This window comes from Nelusetta ayraudi, unplaced genomic scaffold, assembly GCF_046127955.1.
Source record: "Nelusetta ayraudi isolate G7.1 ecotype Tasmania unplaced genomic scaffold, CSIRO-AGI_Nayr_v1 ptg000042l, whole genome shotgun sequence".
Taxonomy (NCBI): Eukaryota; Metazoa; Chordata; class Actinopteri; order Tetraodontiformes; family Monacanthidae; genus Nelusetta; species Nelusetta ayraudi.
This window is the reverse complement of record NW_027466092.1, coordinates 13,289,833-13,315,410: the sequence shown is the minus strand read 5'-3', so window position 1 is coordinate 13,315,410 and position 25,578 is coordinate 13,289,833. Positions and strand designations below refer to the sequence as shown.

Sequence of the window (25,578 nt, the reverse complement as noted above, 5' to 3'; positions counted from 1 at the left end):
AAATCTGGAGTAAGAATTGTGAGAAACTATTTTTGTGTTTAAATTCAAGTTTTTCTTTGGGGACACTAAGAAGACGCAACTGTGTTCACCCTTCTGTTGTCTCCAGGCCAACATCCAAACAAGGATTCAATTATCTATCAGTATTTTATACACGTAGTAATAAGCTCCTCTGGGCATGTGTAGCATTGTGATGAGTATTTGGACTTTTAAAATGTGAAAAAAGTGCACACATCACTTATTGCTTTAATAAAATTTATGCTGAAATGTGAAGAAAGAAAGAAAGGAGGAAAGAAAGAACAAATGCAGCTCAAAGATAGGAGGTGGGAAAACTGTTGGAATAATTTTGTTACCACAAATTTGAAACCCAAGGTAAAGTGCAAAAATGCCTGTCTGCGGTTAAAGAGAAGACACAACATTTGAAGTCCAAACTTCCAGAACTAGACCTACTAAGACACAACGACACATTCCAAATCTAACAGTTTCTCAATCTGCATTTTTGAAAACAAGGAACATTCAAGTTTTAAAGGGTAATCAGCGCTAAGACTGTTCAGCTACTGCTAACTTTAAAAAAATATGCTGAGAGAAGTTGACAGCCCGTTTTTTTTTTCTAATAAAAAGCAAAACCCCAGCCAGTCATTACTGTGTGCTATAACTAACCATGACGGTGCTGCTGACCGTTAAAGGTAACCTCAAATATAATGACTAAGTATGTTTGTGCAAAAGCCTGGATGAGCGTGTTTAAGAACCTGCACTGCTAATTCTGTCGCTGTGAAGACGAGCTGGCTGGCTGGCTGTGCTTCAGGCTGGTGTTTGTGGTTTAGGCTTAATGGTTTTCAAACTGCTAAAACACTGTGGGGGGAAAAACAGACAAATTGTGCAGCAAGGAACTAAACATGGCAGAACACAAACCTTTCATGTCGATATTTCGTATTGAATTCTGTGTTTTGCAATTAAGCAGCGACCCAAAACGTCACGCCATCAGCACCCCTGTTGACTCAGCTGAGAGTTCCTTCCCCCATCCGCTCCCCATCAGCCACAACCAGGAAGGTGTTCATGCAACTATAAGACGCTTCAGTTCTTTGCTGGTGACCTGGTGTTGGGTGAACTTCCAGAACTCCCAGTCTCAAACTCAAACGCCTGACTTACAGTGATATTAAGTTTGCAGTCAGACCTGGAGGCCAATACTGGAGGTGTTTAATACTCCCAGAGGGCGGAGCTGCTCGGCCCGAGTCCGTCCCCCTTCAGCGTGCCTCCCTGGTCTCCACGCAGATATTTTCCGTTGCGGCCGCGGATGGCGAGCCGGCCGTGTTCGTGCAGCTCCAGGGAGAAGTCCTCGGGCACCTCGCCGTCAGAGCACACCAGCCCGGCGCTGTTCACGTACCAGAAGCGGCCGTTGACGCCTACAGGGCAGGATGGACATGGTCAGGACGGACAAGGTCAGGCACAAGGCGTGTCCGCCTCACGTGTGATGTTGTCAACAGGGGGCCAAAGCAAAGATAAAATCAAAACCTCCACCACCTGACCTTTAATGTGGTAGGCCCCGTTGCTGAACTGCAGGCTGAAAATGTCATAAATTGATCTGCCGGCGTCCAGCGTGTTGGATTTCCTGTGGTGGCAGATGAAGCCGTTCTCCCCCCTCAGGATCAACATGGGCCGGTTGATGAGTTTCAAAGTGAGCCGTTCGTCCTCGCCTGGTGGGTGGAGGATGACAGCAGCAGTGATGAAGACGCTAGCAGCAGTGCGGGTTCAGAGGGACAGACTTGGAAATGACTTGAGAGGAAAACCTGGAGCTCTCAGTTACCTGAGGAATCACTGACTGCCAGCAGCTGGCCGTTCTTCTTGGTGCAGATGTATTTTCCATTACTGGCCTTTAGTGCCACCTTGTGGCCGAGCCACTCCACTGAGAACATGGCATCTGCTGACCTACACGGAATTACATTAGTTTCAGCATCAGGATTAGAAACCAGCCATCCATCCATTTTCAATACCTGCTTCTTTCTGAGCAGATACAATGTTTTAACTAATTAAATAATTGAGTTTTATTAAAGTATCTACCTACCTACCTTAATATTGTGCATAATTCTTGTCAGTTACCTACATTTGAATGTTATTTTTTCTTGAGTGCTGACAACATTCTGAGTACCTTTTCACAAATGTGTATTATTTGTATTTAAAAAAAAAGAAAAAAAAATCTTTTTTTTTTAAACTAATATTTAATTGGACTGAAAGGCTGCATACAATTAAAAATGAACACTTATATGTCTAAAATGATATGATGATGATGCTGCATAACATAATATAATATAATATAATATAATATAATATAATTAACATCACTCTGGAGGTGAACTCACACTTCAGTGGCAGTGCTCTGGATGCCTCCGTGGGCCACCAGAGCCCAGTAGTTCCCTTGGCTGGTGCGGAACGTGCACTTCCTGGTTTCCTTGTCGATCTCCATCTGAAACGTCTCCATGTCTGTCTCATCATCCTGATTGGCTGCGAGACTCACTCCTGGGAGAGGCACAGTGAGCACATCGCAGATGTGAATAAGTGTCTCGGCTCACTCACTCTTACAAAGGCTATTTTATCCCAATGCTTACTTTTCATTTAGGGCATGTTTTAATGTGTAACAGTGGAATGTACTGTGTGTCTCTACAGAGAAAATGTCACAGAGGCAGCAGCAAAAACACATGTGATTCAGCAGTGGGGGGTCAGCCTTGGGCGCCAAAAAGGAGAATGTAATTGTACACTGAAGAAGTATGGAGTGATTTAAGGATTTGGGATTTAGGTGTTTGAAAAAAAAACAAAAAAACAGAAAATTGAATTGGTTTAGCAACAAATAGACAGAGACCATTATAAAAAAACAGCTTGCTACTCCATGATGTTTAGATGGGCCCAGCATGACTGAGTTGGTAATCATGTCTAATCCCAGGATGTTGCGTTATTTTTAAGTGGTTCGGTCTTAAACTGCTGTGACATGCAGGGCAGAAAGCTTCCTGCGGGTAAAAATATTTAACGCCTTGAGGGGAAAGTACTTGGGGGAGGAAACAGTAGGACTTAGTAATTATATAGCCTGCAGATTTCAAAAAAAAAAAAAAAAAAAAGGCAATAAGCAATGCTGAAATGTTCTAAATCTACAGACATTGATTTAAATATCAAATAATACAGAGATGTTTTGCACTGTAGAGGAACAGTTGTTATGATATTCCCGACAGTCGGCTCGGCTATTATTGCTGACATGAAAAAAGACAAGAGCAAAACAAGCCAACGCCACAAGGAGACAGATTGCAGCGTGCTAAATCCCAAATTACATGCATCTCGGAATATCTCCAAAACATCGCCTTAATCCTCCGCCGATGCAGATTTGCATGCTCAGCCCCGTCCCTCCCTCCCTCCCTCCCTCCCCTGCCCCCGCCCCCCATCACTTCCTGCTCTCCTCTGTGGTCACCCCTCTCGTCACCCCCGCACCCTCTCACCCCACCCCTGAGGCCCTTCCTCTCTGCCCTGCACACAGCAGGGATCTGATATAATCAGCTTTCAAGTGCTGTGGGCTCTGCCCCCGCCGCCCCTTCATCCCTGAAAGAATAAAAAGACAAGAAAGAAACGGAGGATTTCACAGTCCACACTTAGCAGGATGCACAGATAATGACCAACTTTCTGCCGCTGAGTTAACTCAGCAAATGACCGCGCAAACAAATGAAGCGCATGCCGCAATGTTAATCCCAATGTTAATCCCGCTCAGTTGTGTTCCATTCATCTCACAAGACCAGATGTTTGGACTCCACCTTCAGAGGGCAGAGGGTTTATTTTTTTTAATTAAAAGTACAAAGGCAGTTTTGAAAAGTGCACAAAACAACCAAAGAAAAGACAACAACACCGGGAGGAAAAATATGGAAAAGTATTAAGTGTTTTCTTACTTCAAAAAAATGTTTTTTCTAGAGAAAAAAAAATCCCCAATGAATCCACAGATTTACATTAATCCAAACAAATGCGGTATGTTGCCGCTTGTTGTACAGTGTGTATTTTATTCTGAAGTTTTGTTTTTATGTCATAATAACGTTATAAATTGCATGGTTGAATATGTATTTGAATCAGTGTGAGGATTTGGACCGGTGTGATAATCTACATGAAAGCTGCAATGAAAATGAAATGAAGTGCTAAATGTTTTTTTTTTAGTTTACACTTGATTCAATATTTCATCTTAGAAAAGACAAGCAAGCGATTGTAGACGTTCCCGTGTGGACAGGGCAAATCAAGTAACTCACCAAAAAAACAACAACTTTAACCTTCAAAATTTAAATAAATCTGAAACCCTACTTATGTCAGTTTATTTTAAAAACTACTCATCCAGCTGAGCATTCAGGCAAGCCAACAACTATGACCATGAAGAACAGAGAATAATAAAGAAATGCAGGTCTTCATTCATAATGCTTTGAGGCCAACTGAATAAAACGGCCAATTTTGACTTTAGAACTCCCTAAAATTGGGATTTAATTGCTATAAATCTGGCAGCAGTCGATACATTTCAAGCAGTGGATGAGTTTATGATGAGATATGGATGCAAAGAAAACATCTCACAGTGCAAATGCTTGCAATCATAACAGTTTGAACTGCTTGTTTACCGCACAGTTATTTGATACAAAACGAAATACTGGTTTAATTTAAATTTTTCGTAGCGGTCGGCCCCTAGCTCGCCGCTCGCGGCCGCGTAAATCTGACCCATCAATATATTCTTTCGGGGAATTGCCTCTTGATTTGATATCTTGACCGTAGACACTGGAGGAGGAAGAAAAAGAGAGTACAAAGATGTCACGGCTCCCGAGCTGCCGGGATGCTTTAATCACATTTTATACACCGCCGATAAACTAGGTATCATGAGGTCTTACATCTGCTGAAATTATCATTGATCTTAAGTGCGTCTGAAGCACAGGCGTCTGGCCCTCCACTCCTGCACCTATGCCTGGGGGGCCCATCACTCTCATTCTCTCTCATCTCGACTCAATGTCATGCTTTGTCTGCCTATTCCATGTGTCCATTTCACACTAATTCAACCCAGAAATGATCTTGTGACAGGGCTCAGCTGGGACCTCGTGGACGCTATCTGATGGATGAAAAGGCAAGAGAGGAGCAGGAGGAGGAGGAAGAGGAAGAAGAGGAGGAGGAAGACGAAGAAGAGAAGGAAGAAGAGGGAGAAGAGGATGAGGAGGAGGCAAAAGAGGGAGGCGAGGAGGAGGAGACAGGGGAGACATAGGAGGAGGAGGGAAAAGGTAAGGAGGAGGAAGAGGGAGAAGAGAAGGAAGAGGGGAAAGAGGAGGTGGAGGAGACGGGGGAGATGGAGGAGGAGTAGGATGAAGAGGAGGAAGAGGAATGAAGCAGAAGAGGTGGTTTGGGAGTACAAGAGTTGATCCAGGCTGAAATTCAAGGTAGCGACCTGGGGATTCCAGTATTCACAATCAGACGTCTCGCATCTCGTCAGAACGGTAGAGGTAGCGTTGGCAGCAGCAGCAGCAGCAGCAGCAGCAGCAGCAGCAGCAGCAGCGCCAGGGTTTTTCTTGCGCTTCCACATCCACTCCAGTAGCTGGAGGCCCGGCAGAGCAGACCTAACTAATCAATCAGCGATAGATAGATGGCTCTGGCCCTGATCTATTATTGATGGTAAGCTAAAGCCGCTGCCTTCCCTCTTCCTCACTCTCGCCGCACCTCCATCATCACTCACGGCCTCGTTTTCTGTTGACTTTCATCTCACTCCATACACACCCTGCCCCCACCCCCGGCTAACTGTCCGTGCGCACACACGTCACAACTGGTGCGTTAATGGAAAGTTGGTACCCGAGGAGGCAGTTGTGTCCCTGCAAAGTGGACCACTTTAGAGCCGAGGGACGGTGGCGGAGCGTCGACAGACACGTTGGCAGGTGTGCACGACGCGCCGAGACAACACGCACAGACGCACAGATGCACAGGCGCACGCCTCGGGTAGTAGATCAGCTCCATTCCTCCCCGTTGCTGCTGATAATGAAAGCTCTTTGACATGCCTCCATCTGCATTCATGCTCTCCCTACAGGTGACCTTCTTTTATATCCAAGAGCATTGAGCGCGCTCGCTGCGTGACTCCTCCCGCACTAAACCAAGCAGAGGCAAAGATGATAATTTATGTATGGAGGACAAAGGGGGCCCACCTTTTCCACCAATTTATTTGAGAGCCATAGATCAATTCTTCTTGATCTCCGAATCTCACGCAAAATGTTGAAGGCAATGCGCGGTACATCTGTATTTCTGTACTGTATTTTTTCCCATCAGTTTTCACTTTTTTCTACTACAGCAGAATGGACACCCAAGATGATTTTTTCTTTAGTGTTGCGGTGAGTCATCAGCAACACATTTAACCATCTCACGTGGCTCTTCCCTCCAAGGAAACAGTCTCATGAACATATCCAAGCTTCAGGTTGACCTGCGTCATTAAAATTTCTACTTCCATTAGTGCGTCACTGGCGACTGAGGCTTGGCTTAGCAGGCAGGAGCAGGACTCTGAGGGGTCGAGCCTTTGGCCCCAGGTGAGAGGCAGCTTGAGTTTCTGAAAGCAGACCCCCCACCTCCCTCCCTTTCCCCCTCCTCTCCCCTTCCCCTCGACTTCCAGGAACAGAGGCCAACTTCATCAATAATTCAAAACACCATCTCACCACTTGTTCCATCCGGGCAGTGCTGGTTGTGTGTGGGCAAGTGTGCCGGAGAAAGGATGAAGCTTTTGTTTGTGTTGAACAAGGGGTCAGAGGAGAAGTGTAGGGGAGAGACATTAAAGGCAAAAATAACAAAATAACGTCAAACAATGAAATAATTCTCTTTGTGTGTGAACCACACCCCCCACCCTCGTATGCACCACTCTATTAACATTACTTCCTTTGAACCAATCTGTTTGCAGTGGTCTCAGCTCTGTGGTTCCTGCATGAAATTCCCACTGCTAACCAGGAACAATAAGCCCACGATCCAGTTACAGCACCCCGGGCAACACGATCCTGCAGACAAGAATCTGCAGCCTGCTGACGGGTGACATGACCAAGTATGCTAACAGGCACTACTGGCACATGCAAATCCATTTGGAAATCAGTTCAGCACACCATATATATCAGACGATAACCAAACACAAGAGAAATCACATTAATGCACGCCTGACATGCCAGAGGCTACCTGAAACTTTGAGGTGTATCCCTAAACAAATAACGTTGTTCTACCACTCAAACGCTTTCAATTTGGACAATCACATTTCAGTATTTGGTTCAAGAGTTCAAGTTCCAATATTTTCACAATTGAAAAAAACCCATTGAAACGAAGTTTAACAACAACAACAAAAACTCACTAACTAACTAACTACAAACACAGGCATGTCAAATAGGCTAACGTGTAAGTTGCACTTACATTTTTACAGTTTGCACACTGACTGTTTTTCAGAGAACTCTGAAGTCAATACAAACCAGTCAGCAGCCTGCCGTCATTCCCACACGCTGATCAGATAACAATCTCCACCCGCGCTGTCATGGGACTGGGAAGTATATAAAAATGCTTCATCAGCAGAGCATTTTTTTCACTCCACGTAGATGACTACCAGCAGCAGCAGCAGCCACACCATAAGATAGGCCGAGGTGGGTAAACAGCTTTAAGAGAAAAGCCAGACGATGCATTTTCAAAGTAATTGCTGTTATTCTACAAGACTACTAAAAGAAATGAGCTGATTTTCCACATTAATATATTACATTTAAAGGTTACCATCTACCGTAAATGTGACAATCCCAGTGAGTTTTCTTTGTTTTTGCTAAGAAATCCATCGCAGGTTCAGTTTAAAGACATTCAGTTTTTTAAAAAAATCAAAAAATCAATGAATGGATTCTAGTACTCAGTGATGTAACAACAGTGGACAAACTAAAATCACTTCCTGCCAATGAAAAACAAAAGTCTTGTTTGTCCCAGGTGAAACTGATATTCTCTCTCTCAGCTTGCATTATCCTGTTTTCCTGGAATTGTGCTGCTATCCAGGGTGATCATGCATCAATGCATATTGATGCGTAGACTACATTACCCATGATTACCGGGTATCCCTTATCAGTTCTCATTAGAAGGTGGCCAATCCCTTGAACACATGCAGATTGGGCACAAGCTAATGCACTTCCTGGGAACAGTGTCACTGCAGTGTCTGTTGTTGTGCCTATAGGATAGTAGTAGCAGTAGTAACTGTAGTAGTAGTGAGTCCTACACCTCATTATGTATGAGTGTAGGTCAGCGCATGTCAGCTAAAGGCTCACATGACCACCCTCACTGTCACATGAGGTCAGCTTTCTTTAGGTCAGTCGGTGACATTCAGGATTCCAGCAGTTTAGGAGAGTGCATTCGTCCAGGAGGCCGGCCTTGCAAAGTATCCAAAGTATCCAAAACTACACATCTCCAGAAATTCTGCCATTTTTATTTTGTATTAGAAATACAAATTAAACAAAATTACTGATCTTGATTAATAATTTTGGGTTGGGGAGCTGTGTTCAGTTCTCGCCTACTTTAGAGGTTTCAATTTTAAATATTAAGTGTACAGAGTAAAGTATTTAGAGTGATTGATTTAATAACTTTTTTCGAAAATGTTTAAAATATTGGATTATAAAAGAAAAGCCAAAACTGCCTTTTGGGGGTTAGGTTTTAAAAGTCCAATATATATTTTTTAGGATCTGAATTTGTTATTCTCAACTCAACTTAATTAATTCTCCAAGAAACTTCATAGAGCTCCAGAAAATAGCAAGTTAAGCCTCCTTTTCGGAGGTCCAACATGCTGCAAAAACTCTTGCTTGTTGTCACTTTTTCATATTTGGAAGGAGACAAAACCAAGATGGTTACAAAGAGCAGTAGGATCAGTGCCCTTTGTGACATCACAAAGGACCGAGCTCTGTGTTTTAGCTCACACTTTCTAAAAGCAGAGCAAGCAAAAGAAGTAAAGAACGCTACTCTTATTGTAGAGACTTCCTTAAGAGGCTGCACATTAATATGTGGAAACACTAGCAAAGTAAAGTTGGTGTAATGAGTGACCTTGACTGCGTTGCTTCAGGGCTCCGTTATGTCCGCCGTCTTTCCTACCTTGTCGTATGGAGACATATCTGCCGTTGGCTGCGATCAGGACCACCTGTGGGTGGCTCTCCTCCAAGTCAAACAGCTCGTCTTTGCCGGGCTTGGAGCACCTCCCTGACCTCAGGGTGCCCGTCGGCCCCATCGGAGACAAATACTTCCCCTCGCAGTCTTTGAACGCCAGCTTCCCACACTTCAGCTCCAGCGTGTACGCCGTCGTCCTCCCGCACTGCGTCACGAGCTTCCCGTCGTTGGCCAGGAAGCGTCCGTCGCAGGTCTTCAGGCAGTACTTCCCGTCCAGGTAGACCAAGGTCAGGAGTGAAGCCACTCCCCAGGGGATGTTCACGTCCACGGCGATCTCGCCGTCCTCTGCGGAGAGGTGGGCGTAGCGCTTGCGGGCGACAGACAGCAGGTTGGCCTGTGGGTGCAGCGCCAGGTGCATCGCCCACAGCTCAGTGTCCGCGATCGTCTGTGCGAAGCAGGACAAGTAGTCCCGGGAGCCGCCGAAGAAGCGCAGGTGCTGCTCCGACTGCAGGGCCCAGCGGCCGTCCGACTGGGCCACGATGAGGAAGCGGCACTCGCAGTTGTGCCCGTCGGCCTCGCAGCTGACCTTGCCGTCCTTGTCTGAGGCCAGGTAGCGTCCCAGGTGACTGCGCAGGTAGACCACTTGGGTGTCCTGGGAGTCCTGCTCCAGGGTCCAGATTTGTTTCTTCTTCATACTGGGTGCTGATGCATTCACCTGACATGAGAGGGAGAGTTGCAACGCACACTCTGCACTGTCTCGCTGCAACTGCCCTTAAAGGCCCAGCGGGTAGCATCTAGTGGCAAGGCCATGTAATGCAAGAAAATCGTCAGCGCCTGTATTTTCGTCATATAACCTCATACCCCTTGTTATCATGTTGGCCACACTATCAAAGAGTAAAGAGCGGTGAGACTAGTGAGCTGTAAGATCCATCCTGCAGAGGTCGTTCTTTAAACATTTATGTCGGCAAAATCCATCTGGGGGAAGTTACCACTGTGTTAATCCTCGTGTTCCTTGATGCTGGATCTCATGTCTGTATTCATTCAAGCTGCCGGTGTAAAATAAGACTCTGCAAGTAGATTCACATTCCGGGCTACAGTGAAAGCCTGGTGGAACAATATAGCTGCTTCCTCACTGTAATCCAGTCCTGATGTAGCTTGTGGGACTTTAGCCATACTAGCCAGTTGAGTAGCTGCTGTGGGGGCGGGCTTTAAGTGATGAGTCACTGAAGAACGCTGATAAAGCAAATACTTGTGCTAGTTGTAACGGGAACCATAGAACCAATAAAAACTCCCTTGTTCCTATTTGCATCCCCTGAGGAAAAGAAAAATACCTCGGCAAAGGCACTGGGCCGATCCCAGGTTGGAATCGCCAGGTAGTCTGGCTGTGGCCGTGACGCTTCTTATTAGCAAATGAAACTAAAAGGATAATTTATTTCTATTAATTCAATCTAGCCAAGGCATTCATGTGATTTTGTTTGTCTGCTGTCGATGTTACCCACTGAGCCTTTAAACTGCACAACGCTCTAAAAACACATAGAAGATGCAACACTTCCATATCTTGTTGGGCCTACTGGGTTTGTACCTTGAAGCCAAAGGTCTCAGCAGTGAGGTAGCGGCCCTCGTGGTTGATCAGACCAAACTGCAACTTGAGGGGACGAGTCCCGTTTACAGGCATCCTGACCTGCAGATTCAGGAACATGAAAGTTAAATGGCTTTAACCAAGAAGCAAGAGGAACATAAAAAGTGCGGTAGAAGGAAAAGGAAATAGGTGAAACACAGGAGGTCGGAGTAAGTGGTGCGCTTTCAAAGGATATGAAGTAATGAAGAACGATGAAACGAGAAAGTTTTAGAGACGGTAAATCAATTCATTAAGGTGCCGTACATGTGAGGAACTCCCAAAACCACAAATTCCTTCCCCCACCCATTGCTTCATTATACATTTTTCCAGCGGCAGCCTCCTAATTTACTTACTGCGGTTTTGCGGCTTCCACCCCGCTCCGGTTCCAGCCCGTGGTCTTAAGTGGCTTCTTTCAGCAGACCTCCTCTTGTCCTCCTCTTGGCTTCTCTTGATAGTCCTCCTGGTTTTACAGCCCTGCTCCACCGCTCCGTCTCATCAGCTTAAGGTGAGGCAGAGGAGGCAGCAAAGACTTGAGCCAAACCTGATCTCCTCTCAGTCTGGTCCCCAAAAGCCTTTCCTTCCCTGGGCTAATTTCTCATCTGGATTACTTATCTTTGCTGCTGCGGTGGACCATCTCCCTCGTCCTCCTCAGGTCTTTTAGTCCAGCCTGAACCTGAGGGCTCAATCACCTGTTCGCCCTCCTTGGGAGAGGGTGAGGGTGTTTTGTTTTTGCCCTGCCTTTGGCTCCTTTGCCCACTACCCCTGGATCACATCCAGCCCTCTGACCTCCCGCCTGACTCTCTTCCAGGTTCAGGTTCCTCGTTTGTCAGACGCCAGTTTGATCAGTGGAGAAGAACATCCCTTAGCGGTCCCTGCAGATTTTACGGTAGCAGCGCTGAAGGACTCCTTCACTCTGTCCCTAAACATAAGCCATCCATCACAGCCGAACGCAGCAACAAAAAGGCGCTCGCCGCTGTAATCCTAAGCCTGTCTCTGCTGCTTTTTTCCTCCCATCCTCACCCCTCTCCTCGCTCCGTCTTCCTCTAACCTGCCATGTGTATAATCCTGCCTTTCTCTTCCTCCGTGCTTATTTCTGAGCCTCGGCACTTTGCCTCTGTCTGTGACACTTGCAGACAGGTAAGTAGAACAATATGCGGCCACCCGTGCCCCCGCCTCACCCGCACACACACACACACACACACACACACACACACACACACACACACACACACACACACACACACACACACACACACACACACACACACACACACACACACACCTCGGTAACCAGAGCGCTCCCCGTGCTTTCGGTGTAGTTGCCTGAGTGCAGCTCCACTTACTTGCCTATGCCAAGGGTTCAGTTACATACCTTCTCTGATTGCACACGCTCTGGATCACTTCTAAAGGGTCCAGCAGACCCAGGGAGTCGCTTTTTATGACCGAATTTGGTGGTGAGGGTGGCGGGCGGGTGACGTGCCTCATAAAGAGGGCAGTAATAAGCTAATCAACATACAGGCCCCTAAATGAAATGAGTACGTGCAGAAATGGAGCCCTAGCACGTGTGCGTGCGTGCGTGCGTGTGCGTGTGTGTGTGTGTGTGTGTGTGTGAGTGTGAGTGTGTGTGTAATCAAGCTTGCCAATCAGCCTATAAGTCTACTTTGTGGAGTAAACAGACGGGTCTGTTCTTGAATCCATCTAATCCTCAACATAATCATCCCAACCTGGCTAATCTATCATACACTACCCCACCACACACACACACACACACGCACAACCCTCTTTGTGCTTGTCAATGGCTATAAACGTAGCCATACACTCGCTGACCCACAGCGCACACACACAAAGGTCAGCGCAGGCTCCCAGAGTTCATAGCAAACACAAGCCACCCAAAAGATTTACTCCTCCTGACCCAGACTTGAACCGCTGCACTCTTTACGCAAAAAGTGATAAACAGGGTGTGTCGTGCAAGCGGGTGCACGCGACACACACACACACACACACACACACACACACACACACACACACACACACACACACACACACACACACACACACACACACACAGCCTCCGAGGGCCATGAGTCTCGTAACTGAGTGTGTGAACGCTAAACATGAACACATCTCACATTTCTGACATGCTGATGTGGGCTCAGCCTCTGCAGGAGAAATCTGAAACGATGCTGTAATAAAACCAGATTAAAGGAGCCGTAATCATTGTGTGCATGGCAGTTTTTTTCCCCCCACAGGATGTGACGAGACAAGAAGAAGGGAGCAAAATACCACAGGCTTGGGGGGATAGCGGAGTTTGAACTGAAAGAGAAGCCGATATAAATCTCAATATTTAGGTTTAGGTTTATGGCGTATGTGGTCAAAACTACTGCCGTTTATCTTTAATTGAGATATTGCTTTATAATAAGAGGAATTACACCTCCAACTAGTTGTTTCTTTCCCCTTCCAAACATGTACCGGGTCCAACAAAGCATGTATGTTTTTAACTTCTCGCTAAACCAGCACATTTTAGCAGGGGACTGTAAGCATTTGGAATTTCCTTCAATTGAGATCAACATGAGTCAGCAAACAGCGAAGTGAAGTTAGCTAGCTACCTCTCCCTTCTTCTTTTCAAACTCTAGAGATCAATTTTAAAAGATAGATACATTTTTGTTACTCAAAAAGCTTCAGCTCCGTTGGTTGTGTTACACTTGCACAAGGTGACTGGCTGTTTACTTCTCCCTGCAGCTGCAGTTTATTCAGGTGTCTAGTGGTGAAACATACTCATGTCAAATCATTGCTGTTTATTCGTGTACTGATATCAATCCAAAGTCCGAGGGATTCTAGGTACCTTAGGCAACTGACTCTTGTGTGGGAGACCAGCGTCCAAATCCTCGTCTCCACTATTAGTTTTTCTGTCTTTGGAAGTCAAAGTGAGACAGAAGAGCCCTACCATACAATACACTTTTATTTTATTTATTTTTTTGTTATTTTTCTGAGAATTGGTGTCAGGACTCACAGAGAAAAAAGAAATGTTAACATTATGATTATTGAATTATTGAGCATGCGTACATTAATGGACCAAACCAGGGCCATTTATGTTGTGCTGGGTGTCGCATATATTCAAACTTCAACTTTAAAGAGCCACAAAATGAAAAGTGTAAGGATCTTGCGACTCATTTGATCCTTTTAATCATCATGGTCATGTCCGTCTTGTACTAATAGCTCTGGTTTTGTACTTTTGCAGTTTTAAAAAAGTGTTGATTTTTCAGGGACGACTTTAGTGTGTCTTTTTTGGGGGCCAAAAATAAAAAATAAAAATAAACTGCCCGAAACGCTCAGAAATGACTGTCCTATGATAGTTTAGCATGAGATGTAGCGGTACGATGCAAAAACTCAAAATGTCTCAAAAAAAACAAAACAAACAAAAAAACAACTCTCAATCCAATCATCTCTGAACTTTGACTAAAGAAAATGAGAAGTTACCAAACTAAATTAAATTCAAAAATATAAAACAGACCCTGGCAATAGCATGCTGCTCGTCTCATCCTGGCTGCACACACACAAAAAATATTTATGTGCACGCTCATGCACACACACGCACACAGACACACAAACATTCACCCTTTAAACACACTGCAGGAAGTGTGTGATAATACAAGAAATATGAGTGCAGGAGGCAATTGTGGCACTCGCAAATCAAAAAGAAAGTCATACACAGTTATTATTATGAGTGCTATTATTTTCATTACTATCACTATTATCACTATTACTGTACTTCCTCCTCATATGTATCCTATCCCACGCATCATTAGCTCGCTCTCTGCGGCCCCCGGGGGCTGCGTCATCGTCTGCTGATGTGCCGACACCACTGCAGCCGTCTGCGCGCCGACGCCTGCCAATGTACAACCAGATGCCTTTCTTTCTTTTTCTCCCCCCTCACTCTCTCTCTCTCTCTCTCTCTCTCTCTCTCGCCCAACGACCCCTTATTCTGGAACGGCGACTGTGCCAGGTTCACCGTGGCAACCGTAGGATGGTGCTTTAGAAGCCATTACAGCGGCCCTCTGATGACACTCAAATAGCTATCATTACACCTCCTCCAAGGAGACAGGGAGGGAGGGAGGGAGGGGGGAGCCGAGGAGGGAGGAGGGAGGGATGAATGGGAGGAGGCCGGGGTGAAGGCTACGGGGGGAGGAGAAGTGGCGGCGGAGGTGTAGAATTGGCAAATTAGGCAGGTAAACAGGGATGGGGAGGGTGGGGGCACAGCAGAAGGGGAGTGAGCGGAGGGAGTGACTGAGGGTGAGATTGGAGAATTCAAAAATGACTGTTATACGTTAACAGCCTGCAGCCTTTTTTCTACCCTATTAAATTCTATTCTGCCATTACTTGGGACTGCGGGGTGCTGCCTTGTACCCCACAGTGTCCTCCTACAGACTTCCTCGAACCCCTCCCAACCCCCGACACACACGCATGCACACACACATCCAAAAATACATGGCCTTCCACGCTTTTTTCTCCCTCAATTTCCTCCCCCAGTCGTCCCGCGTTTCCTTTATCTTGTTCCCTGTAAGTCTTTCCCCTGCGCTGCTCCTCCTCTCTCCAGCTCACTTCCAGAGGTTGTGAACTGGACGACAGAGAGAGAGGAGTGTGTGTGTGAGAGAGAGAGATCAGCTGGATCAATCTGTGAGTCCACCAGCCGTCTGCGTTTGTGCAGGCATGCCAAAACAAGCCGGGAGAGGTTTTTCCCCTCTTCCTTGTTGCTCTCGTCTGGTCGCTGACACTGTCTGTTTCAGCGATAATCAACTTGTGTCAAGACCCAAATTAGTAGCAGGGGCCCTGGGAACTCCCACTTGACTGAAGGAAAAGCCGCACATAGAGCCAGTGCATAGATTCTGGCTGTGCTGCCACCTTGGAAATATAAAAAAAAACAACTGCATTAAAGCAGGGGAAAAAAGGTGAGCCGTAAAGTAAAAGCTTTTTATGACTGGCACCTTCATTGTTTATCTACAAAGCGCATTCTGCTTTCTACACAAGCTTTAGGGAAAACCTTCACAAACGTTCTTCAGGGCATTAAAACAGGCATTTATATGACTGACTTATACACTGCCTCTATGGTCCCTATAAAAACACCAAAAATGGAAAACACAAGAAGAAAACATTTGCAATCTGAATATTCTTTTGAACACTTTGAGTAAAATTATCTACAGCAATAGATTTGGTCCAAAAAATGAATGGGTAAATTTACAATCAGCAACAGCAATCGTGAAATATAGTGCTGCTCTCTCCATTATAAAAATGTAAACCAACGATTCATATTTGTAAATCCAACATCCACCACTAAGAGGCGGTGTCAGCCTGCTGCTTTGCCTCTCACGAGACTCTTCGCCTGTACGTATACTTTTAGCGGTTAAAAAAAAAAGAAGATTGATGGCTGGTTTGTCAGCGCTGGTGCCTCTGTGACTGCATAGCGTAGGAGGGGAAGGACTTTGGTGCTATTTAAAATGCTAGCTTTTAATGTCTCTCTTTTTGTGCATGTGTGCGTGTGCTTACAGAGGAAACTCGAAGGCATCATCAACACGGGGAGCGTTATCATCTGTAAAACATCACTGCAGTGGTGGGGAGGAGAGAGGGAAAGAAGAAGAAGGCAGCGTCTCAATCACTTCCAGCCTCCGTACCTACCTGCGACTGGTCGTGGTGGTGCCGTGTCGATCAGCCAGTACGCGGCACAACAGGAGCACGTCTCCCCCACCAACCACCACCCCTGTCGGCTTTAGAGCCTGGATGTGTGAATGTGGGTTATAGCTCAGTGCGAAGCATGCTTCTTCTCATGTGCTTTTAATCTTATTGGTTTTCTTGCATGCTGATTTGATTACGATCGGGGCGAGAGCGCGCTCTTAAAAAGCTTGCAGCGCTCCTTTGGTCGCCCCATGCGCTCCATATGGTACGGCCGGGATAATAATAATATACTCACTTTTTTTTTTCTTTAAATGTGCCTGGAACGTTTGGGGGGAAGAGGCGAGGGGGGGGTGGCTTTTGAAACGGCCGAGGATTAACTGATGTATTGCGTCTCTAAAAACAAACCGCCTCTGAATCATTCATTAATTCGCGTTTGGCTATTACAGAGCGCGGGGTTGGTGTTTTATGAGCGGCGGCGGCGGCAGCTCCTTCCTGTCTGCTGCTGCTGCCGCTGCTGCGAAAGAGTTAATAACAGCGAGGCTCGAACGTGATGAGTTGAGGTGGTGGTGGTGGGTGGGGAACTCTGTGAGGAGCGGCGAGCCAATGGGCGGCCAGATTGATAGCCTGCTCGCACGCCATTGGTCGGCGGGCCCCCTGGCATTGTCGTTTGGAATTCAAAACCCACGTGGGGTCACGGACCCTCAGTCGAGCTCTCATTTGCCGAGACCCCGCAGCCAAGACCCGCCCGTGTCGGGTCTCACTGCGGTATTGGCCGAGCTTCCGCGACCACCGCCGCCGCAGCCACCACCACCACCTCCTCCTCCGCCTCCACCGCCACCACCTCTCCCCTCTCTCCGCTGCTCCTCCCTCCTCTCCGTCTCCTCCGCCTTGTTTTTTCCATCCGCGAGGAAAGGAAATATCCCTCTCACGAGCTTCGTGGGCTCGCTAAGGCTTCGCTGGAGGCGCGCGAACTCACTTCGGCTCGTCTTCCCGCCAACGGAGGAGACGGTTTGAAAACAAAAAAACAAAAAACAAACAAACAAAAAAAACAACTTAAAACCGGCCACGACGCGAATTCGGACAATGAACGTAAAAATCCGTAGACTGTGTGTGCGTACGCGCGCGCACACACACACACACAGACAGACTGCAATTTAGCCGTGACGGGGCCATTAACCTTTAATGAATTAATTATATTACTAAAGATTAATAGGCATCCAGCCGTCCGTCCGTCCGAAGGCATGCGCCGTGTAACCAACGACGGCCTGTCTCGCAGTGTATTGATCAGCCTCAGGTCCAACTTTGCTTGATGTCCTCTCATGATGAACCGCAATTAAATGACAGCCAAAACAAGAGTAAGTAGAATTCAATAATCATAAATGTTTGAAATGTCTCGGCGTGCGCTCCAAATTTTATTTTATCTCCAGTCAGTGGCATAATACCCCCCCCCCCCCCCCCCCCCCCTGTCCATAAATATTCTACTAAATGAATATATAGTGGCATTAGGCAGAGTGGCTGGCCAAGACTCAAAATAATTGCATTTCAGTTGTGATTCTTTGCATGTTGCCTGGGCTTCATTTTTTTTCATGACAATAACAGGCATGATAATTAAGATAGTTGGTAATCATTATTTTTTGTTGATGAATTGGACTTTTTTTTCTTTTCGAGTTTTACACGGTCAACTTTGGTTAACAAAGAGTAAGTGAAAAAGATCAGAATCAGATAGGCTGCTCTTAATAACTGTATGGCATGTGTTGGTCAGTTGTCACTACTGACACACAGCACAGACTCAGCAAAAGTCCAGTTTCTGTCTACCTGGTGAAGTCCAACATTAGTTCTGCTTTGGTTTTTCTGTTGGCCTTTGCCATATTTTCAACCAAGTCTTGAAAAAATATTTGGCTTCTCAGCCTGTTGGCTTTATCCAAGTTTTTTTTTTTTTTTTTTTTGCTGAACTATAAAAAGGAGATGAGAGGCACCCCAACACTCCAGATGTGGTCAGCAAAAGAGGGGAAATGAATGAAAGGAAAGCTAAAAAGCGGCACATATGGGATTTACTTGTCCCTGATTTCAGCTTTTTGAGTGACATCGTTGCCACATCTTTGACTTCAAAAAAAAATAAAAAAAAATTTAAACTGTCGTATTGCTGAAATCAAGACAATCAAGAACAAACAGGAAAATGTAGCCAGAAGAGAAATGGCCACATTTTTCTGTGCGTTCTCCACAGGCTTCTTTTCAGGATATGTCAGTCATATCTCTCATAATTTTCTCCTCTAAGCAGAGATAATCTGTGTGGCTCTTGTGGCTGCTGAGGTGACTCCCTGTGGGACTTCCACCTTCCACAGCCTCCCGTCCTCCTCTTCTTCCTCCACCTCCACCTCCACTTCCCCCACCACCTCTTCCTCCTCCTCCTGAAGCGTTGAATAATATCCCCTGGAACTCGGCTCAGGCTGAATCTCCCCGTCCGTTCCGTTCACCTCAGAATCAGGATCACTCAGCTTCTCCCCGTGCCTCATCCTCTGCCAGAGCCGTGTTGCGGGTTTTGCTCGCTTCTGATCCGGCAACAGTGGGCGAGGCGGCCCTCGCTGCGCGCCGGCTGCGGGAGGGGAGCCGGGGCCCAGCGGGGAAGGGGGATACCCCCTGTGTGCTGCCGGCAATTGTTGTCGTGGCAATGGCGGCAGCCGTCGCGCTGGTTGCCAGGGAGATGGCGGTTGCTTGTCTGACCCGACAACCCCCACCACCACCACCCGCCACCCCCACCCTCGCGCTGTCACCGGCATTATTGATGCACACCGCTGCTCAGCATTGTGGGAGTGAGGGCAGTTAATGAGTTCAGGAGGAGCGGGGACTCTCCCGTCGCTCTTCCTCCTCTCCGCCACTCTCCCTCTCTGCTCATCACTTCTCTCTCTCTCTCTCTCTCTCTCTCTCTCTCTCTCTCGCCACACTCCCCTTCATTTCTCATGGGTGTCGGTCTGTCTGTCTTGTGTGAGTGTGCATTAAGACTGGGGGGTCCCCCATGATCCATCATGACAAAATGCACTTTCCCCTCCTGCTTGCGGCCGCGCAGGCACACATACATGCACACACACACGTGCACACGCACCCACAAGCAAAATGTGTCTCCCTGCACCTTCATTCAGACAAGGTGCCTAACTGATTTGTTCGCGACCTCCTCCCGTTTTTACCAGCAACAACATGCAGACACACTCATGTTGAGATGTACACGCGCACACACACACACACACACACACACACACACACACTGGCCTGCTGTTACGCCTGAAGCAAGTGGAGCTGGCGAGATTAATAATGACCCTTGATTCCCCACAGACAGAGCCAAATATACACAGTTTAGAGAGACGGAGTCAGAGCGAAGGTCTCAGGATGAGGAAGGCGAAGCCAAACGCACGACTTGGACACACGCGCGTATACAGTTAGATAATGAAATGCACTTGGGAAAAGTCAGACTTCAAGGAGACCAAATTTTACAAAATCAAAGCACTGACAGGAGGAGAGGACAAAGCGAACAGTGTTATCAGCGGCCACACCAGGCAGCTCAGTCAGAGGAAGCCATTCTTTGTTTTTTTTCCCCCATCTTGCTGGGGCATCACTGTCTGTGCCCTTGTAATTTCAACAAAGCGGAATCACCTTGACATGAGTTTGGTCTGGTCAGGATCAGATATATTATTTGACACACATGCACGGTGATGTACAGTGAAATTGGTTCTCTGGATGCGACCCATCCTCCTCTGTGTGCCACTGTGGGACCAGACGCAGATCTTCATCGCTGCGTTTGGTCAAGGTCACCGACTGGACGTGGAGCCCTGGAATACATGTGAGGAATTTCACGCAAACACGAGGAGGACATGCATACTCCCACCCAGGAATTGAGTAGGAGGAGCCTTGCTGGGAGGGACATTGCTGACATGACGCCACTGCGGTGTGCAGCCAGTGTGTCCGGGATGTGATACCTGATCATGATTTATAAATCAGAGAATGCAAAGAGGCCGAGGTCGAAAAACAAAGAAAAGGCTCACGTTAAAGCTTCCATGGCCTGACTTTGTTGGCGTCTTGCACTTTATGCAACACATTGGCAGCGTTCATCAGAATGAACCTCGGTGGACTCAATAACTTTTTAGCATCCAGTTAAGAACTTAATCTCAGATTTGATCATGTTTGTAGCATGGTGTTCACTTGAACATAATAAATACTAATATCCCGGTATCTGACTTTTGCATGTTATATGTGCAGACGCTTGTGATTTGTATTCTTTTAACAAAAAAGCTAGTATATATATGAAGTGTCTATATTTACAGTATATCTATATCTACATAAACAGTATATTGATATATGTGGTGAAGGCTACTGAAAACCAACTGTACTCAATGCCTTGCCTTGCCATTTTTTTTATTGTTCAAGTCTATCTATCTATCTATCTATCTATCTATCTATCTATCTATCTATCTATTTTATATATTATATCTATTTTGAAAATTACACTTCTATTAATATTATTAATGGTTGCTTGTATTGCTGATGTGTCGACAGCTGTCAGTATGCAGGGAAAGGTGTATACAATTATCCTGTTCTCTATTGGTTGTTCTCCATGTGGCAAAATAAGTTAATTTCCAACAACAGAAGGGCCTATCTTGGATACAATCCTGCGAATTGGGACGTGATGTGCGTATGCACACCCAAAAAGTGTGCAAAGACACTCTCGACCAGAACAATTTCCAAATGACCTCTTTTATTACAAGAAATCATGTCAAAGTTACAAACTGCTTTTTCCCCTCATCCATCCACCTGTGAGAGGAGGTGAGCAGCAGTCCACGCTTTAAAGTTCCTCATGAGAACCATCTAGACACATTTGTGTTGAATTTAGCTGCAGCAAAATGCAGACACACACACACACACACACACACACACACACACACACACACACACTTGCTTGGATTAATGTGTTTGGCTCAACTATTTCATTTATTACTGTCAGAGACCTTTTGTGACGGGGCCTTTTTTCAGGTTGTTGAAACATTATTCTCCCGAGGCGCCGTGCTAAACAAAGAACAGCGTGAATGTGTGTGTGATTGTGAGATCCACCAATCCTTATGGTTATGGTTATGGTTATGGCGTAGCCAATGGGTTTTTATGGGGGGAGGGTTCGCACTGCCATTTCTGACTGTGCTTAATGCTCCCTCCCCATTTGTCAACAAAAGCCTAAGCAGCTGAAAGCCTGTTTATTTTGCTGTAAAAGTGCTTTTTCTTTGCACCTGCACGGCTCTTTGAAATATTTCTGAGTGTATCAGAGAGGGCAAACTGAAGAGGAGCAGCAAAAAAAGAAGGACCAAACATTAACAAGTCGCTCGTCTTTGTCCTGATGCCTTCCAGTCCGTCTCCCTCCCCCGCCCGCCCTCCACTGTCCACACATACACTGACACACCGTATTCGGATCAACTGCAGTGCAAATTACATGCACATAGAGATATAAACCAGAACCAGATGACTTTGCTTCTGCTTCAAATAAAAGGTTCATGTTTGGTTCTGTTTTCATGGACTCGACTCTGCCATAGCCTCCAGAAGAGTTTATGTGTTGGTTTGTTCCTGGACAGGATTGTTTAGAGAGTGGGCTCCGTGTCATTGATCCAATGATTAATCAGAATCCATCTCAGGACACAAACACGTAAAACTCATGATAAATAGTTTAGCTTCTTTCAATACTTTTCTTTTTTTGCAAGCAAAATAAATCTGATGCATTTTAAATGTAATTCTATAATAAAATATTACAAATTTGAGCGAAAGTGTGTGAAACAAACACTTGGCGACCAGGTTTGGGATGGGGCCTTCAGCCACACGTTTGTTCTGCCTTGTGAGGTGTCCTCACGCTGCCTTCCTTCCTTTGTTCCCCTTCAAACATATACCCTTGGTCCAACCATGCAGCAGAAGATGTAGGGGTGGAGGGGATTTTTTATCTTTTAGTTTCTTGAGAATTCAAGACACTAAAAATAAAAATAAAGGTCTTAAAATATGTAGGCTATTAGACACCGCCCTGCACCTCATAGATGACTATTCCATACATGTCACAACATTGGCTTTCTATACAAAGACTTAGTGGTGCAGCTGGCCATGATTCAAGCAGACACTGCTGATGAAATCCAAACTATGAATGTTGTCATTACTCCCACAAGCTGCAATAATGTTGAGCCAGTTGGATGATAATGAGAGAGGGACTGGAGAGACTGCAGAGGGTCAGCAAATGTGTGAAAGAAGGAACCAGAAAATGAAGGTGACGCTGCACTTATTGGACCTGGCCTTTGTTGTGACAAAAAAAGTCCACTTGGAAAATTACACATTCATGCAGAATGTGTAAAATCAATGACAATGATAAGTACATGGATGGATGTGTGTATATATAAAATATAAAATATATTTTTGGCTTTTTTTTTTTTTTCTTTTTTGATTTCAAGCGGTGAGCTGCAGCGATCCGCAGTCAAACACAGAGTTTGCCTCCGTGAACTGAGCTGAGAAATAACAGCCATTATGTTGCTGCTGTTACGTTCCAGAGCTGCAATTATTTTCACGTTTTCGGCTGTCATGCTGGATATATTTCTATGCTTTGAAAAAATAACCCTGCTGTCTTAATTGTTTGTCTGAATAATAAGTTGTCGCGAATTCCAACCCCCCCCCCCCCCTCCAAATAAAAGAAGAAATCAAAACAAAACAGATCCTTAAATTTCCCTCTGAATGTGGATTTTGAGGGAGCGACATGACTCGGAAGAGCAGATGAAAAAGGCTGCAGTGTTCCCCCAAAGCGGTAATTTAAGGGATGAAAAGCAGATACTCTGCTCCGCCACAAAGGAAGAGCATTTATTCTATGAGGAAGCCTGCAAACATACAGAGAAAATCAGAATCCAAATTGACCAAAGACTTTAATAAAAACCCTTGTTTTTTTTTTTCTCCTCGACTGAGTGTTGATATTCAGGGCCGCCGTCACAAAGGGCCGACACACAAAGACGCAGTCGGTGCGATGACGGAAAAAAACCCAGAAGCCCTGAGCGATGGACAAGAGGGAGATGATCTAATGAGCTGTCTTCATGGTTCCCTTAACGATGTCATAAGAGTCTGTTGGGTCCAATGCTTCCTTTGTATGGCTTCATAACAGCCGAGGAGTACGAGGCCATTTTAGTGCATCATTACCCCATATTTTCACGATGATGGTGTCTGCATGCACACTGCCGGGGAAATTGGAGGGCGATTTGACGAGCGGCAGAATGAAGTCAAACACCTCCTGTCATGGTTTCCCTTTAGCCTGAAAATACATCTTTGTCAGCTCTTAAAGAATAGGGTGCTTCTTTAAAAAAAAAATTATAACCCTTCACAAAAAAAAAAAATCCAAACACATTGTTCAGGGTTCTGTGTGAAAACCACCGTGACTGGGAGAAGGAGGAAAAAATAAATCAAGTGTGGCCAGAAAGAAGAAGAAGAGCATGGTCTCAGACTGGGATTTGAAAGCCCAAAGTATATCTTATAGTAAAGTTTTTCGCCGTCTCTGATTGCATCTTTCAATCGAAAGCATTCAACTTCTGAATGTGTAATTAGTTTCTATTTTTTTAATCTTATCAATCTAAATTAAGTTTCAAGCCTTTCCCTCTCTTTAACAGGCTTTTAATTTTTTAATCATTCTCTTTTTTCTCTCTCACAAATTAAATCACTGTAAAAGAAAATGAAATTAATGAGTCAAGCTCAATGTACAGTGTGTCCTTGGGGGGTTTGAAACAGACTTTGTTATCAGATATTTAAGTGTGTTCAAAAATTATTAAGAAGAAGTAAAAGGATTAAAAAAAAAAAAAAAAAAGTCTGGTTCATGACAACTTAATTTGAACTCTGTGTTTTTCATGTCCACCTTACAACAATTGTGTTTTATTGTTTTAGTTTTATAGACACTCTCTTTATGAATATAATTAATAATTTGAAAAGAGAAGGGTTCTGACTGAACCTGCTACATGAATGTGAAAAAGCATGTACAAAATTACCATCTAATAGCATTGGACAACAACAGAATCTTCATGAAGCATTGAGCGCATTTCAACTCTTCAACTCCTTGCCAGCTTTTCCCAATAACATGACTGATGTAATGACAGAATTAGGTGTATTTTACAGTATAGCGCCAAAGCCCCAACTGGAACTGATTTCCAGCCCAAATTGGCTAAAGCCCCTAATCCCGAAATCAAGGCCAGTCTGGCAGCCATATGAGCGGCGGTGCTAATAGCCCTGCCGTTCTGTTTCTGGAAACTTTTCATTGGCCGCCACTCACCTGAGCCGTTTCATGGGACGATTGTTTCAGTTTCATTTGCTCGGAGTCTGTTGACGAGTCGGTCTGTCTGTGAGTCCTGCAGCTTCTCACTGTGTTGTGTAGTTCGATTAAGAATCAATACTTACAATATGTATATATATATATATACATATATATATATATATATATATGTATATATATATGTATACACACACACACATACACACACACACGCATGTTTTTTTGGGGAGTTTTTATACCTTAATATACTGTAAAGCAGTGGCATTTTCTGGAACAAACAATAGGAGTTGCGCAACACGGTGGCGCAGTGGTTAGCGCTGCCGCCTCACAGCAAGAAGGTTGTGGGTTTGATTCCAGGCCTGGGACCTTTGTGTGTGGAGTTTGTATGTTCTCCCTGTGTCTGCGTGGGTTCTCTCCCGGTTCTCCGGCTTCCTCCCACACTCCAAAAACATGCATGTGAGGTCAATTGAACATTCTAAATTGTCCGTAGGTGTGCATGTGAGTGTGAATGGTTGTTTGTCTCTATGTGGTCCTGTGATGAACTGGCGACTTGTCCAGGGTGTCACCCTGCCTTCGCCCTAAGACAGCTGGGATAGGCTCCAGCAGACCCCCGTGACCCTGATCTCAGGAAGAAGCAGGTATAGAAAACAATAAGAGTATTAAATAAAAATATTATTATTTTTGTTATTCTATTTCATTTCATTCAACATAAAACATTACTACATTTTTCCCATTGCCTCCTCTTCAAGGTCTTAGAAACAAAATTAGCTACCTGAGAAGACGATTAGATAGATAAGAAAAGAACATGAGTGAGATCATTTTTGCACTGCTGCCCGGAAACCTCAAAAACCTTTTTTTTTATTTCTGT

At 45.3% G+C, this 25,578-nt stretch overlaps 1 protein-coding gene across 1 annotated transcript; it reads right to left on the bottom strand.

Annotated features, from left to right (window-relative positions):
• Positions 1-1,193: 1,193 nt before the first annotated feature.
• fscn2b (fascin actin-bundling protein 2b, retinal) lies at positions 1,194-13,621 on the bottom strand. The gene is made up of 7 exons (XM_076034620.1): positions 11,089-13,621; positions 10,700-10,798; positions 9,106-9,832; positions 2,355-2,511; positions 1,802-1,923; positions 1,524-1,691; positions 1,194-1,400 (listed from the first exon to the last, which is right to left on the bottom strand). Exons 2-7 carry the CDS (start codon positions 10,790-10,792, stop codon positions 1,195-1,197), a joined length of 1,473 nt encoding a protein of 490 aa, XP_075890735.1. The 5' UTR covers positions 10,793-10,798; positions 11,089-13,621; the 3' UTR covers position 1,194.
• Between the last annotated feature and the right edge of the window lie 11,957 nt (positions 13,622-25,578).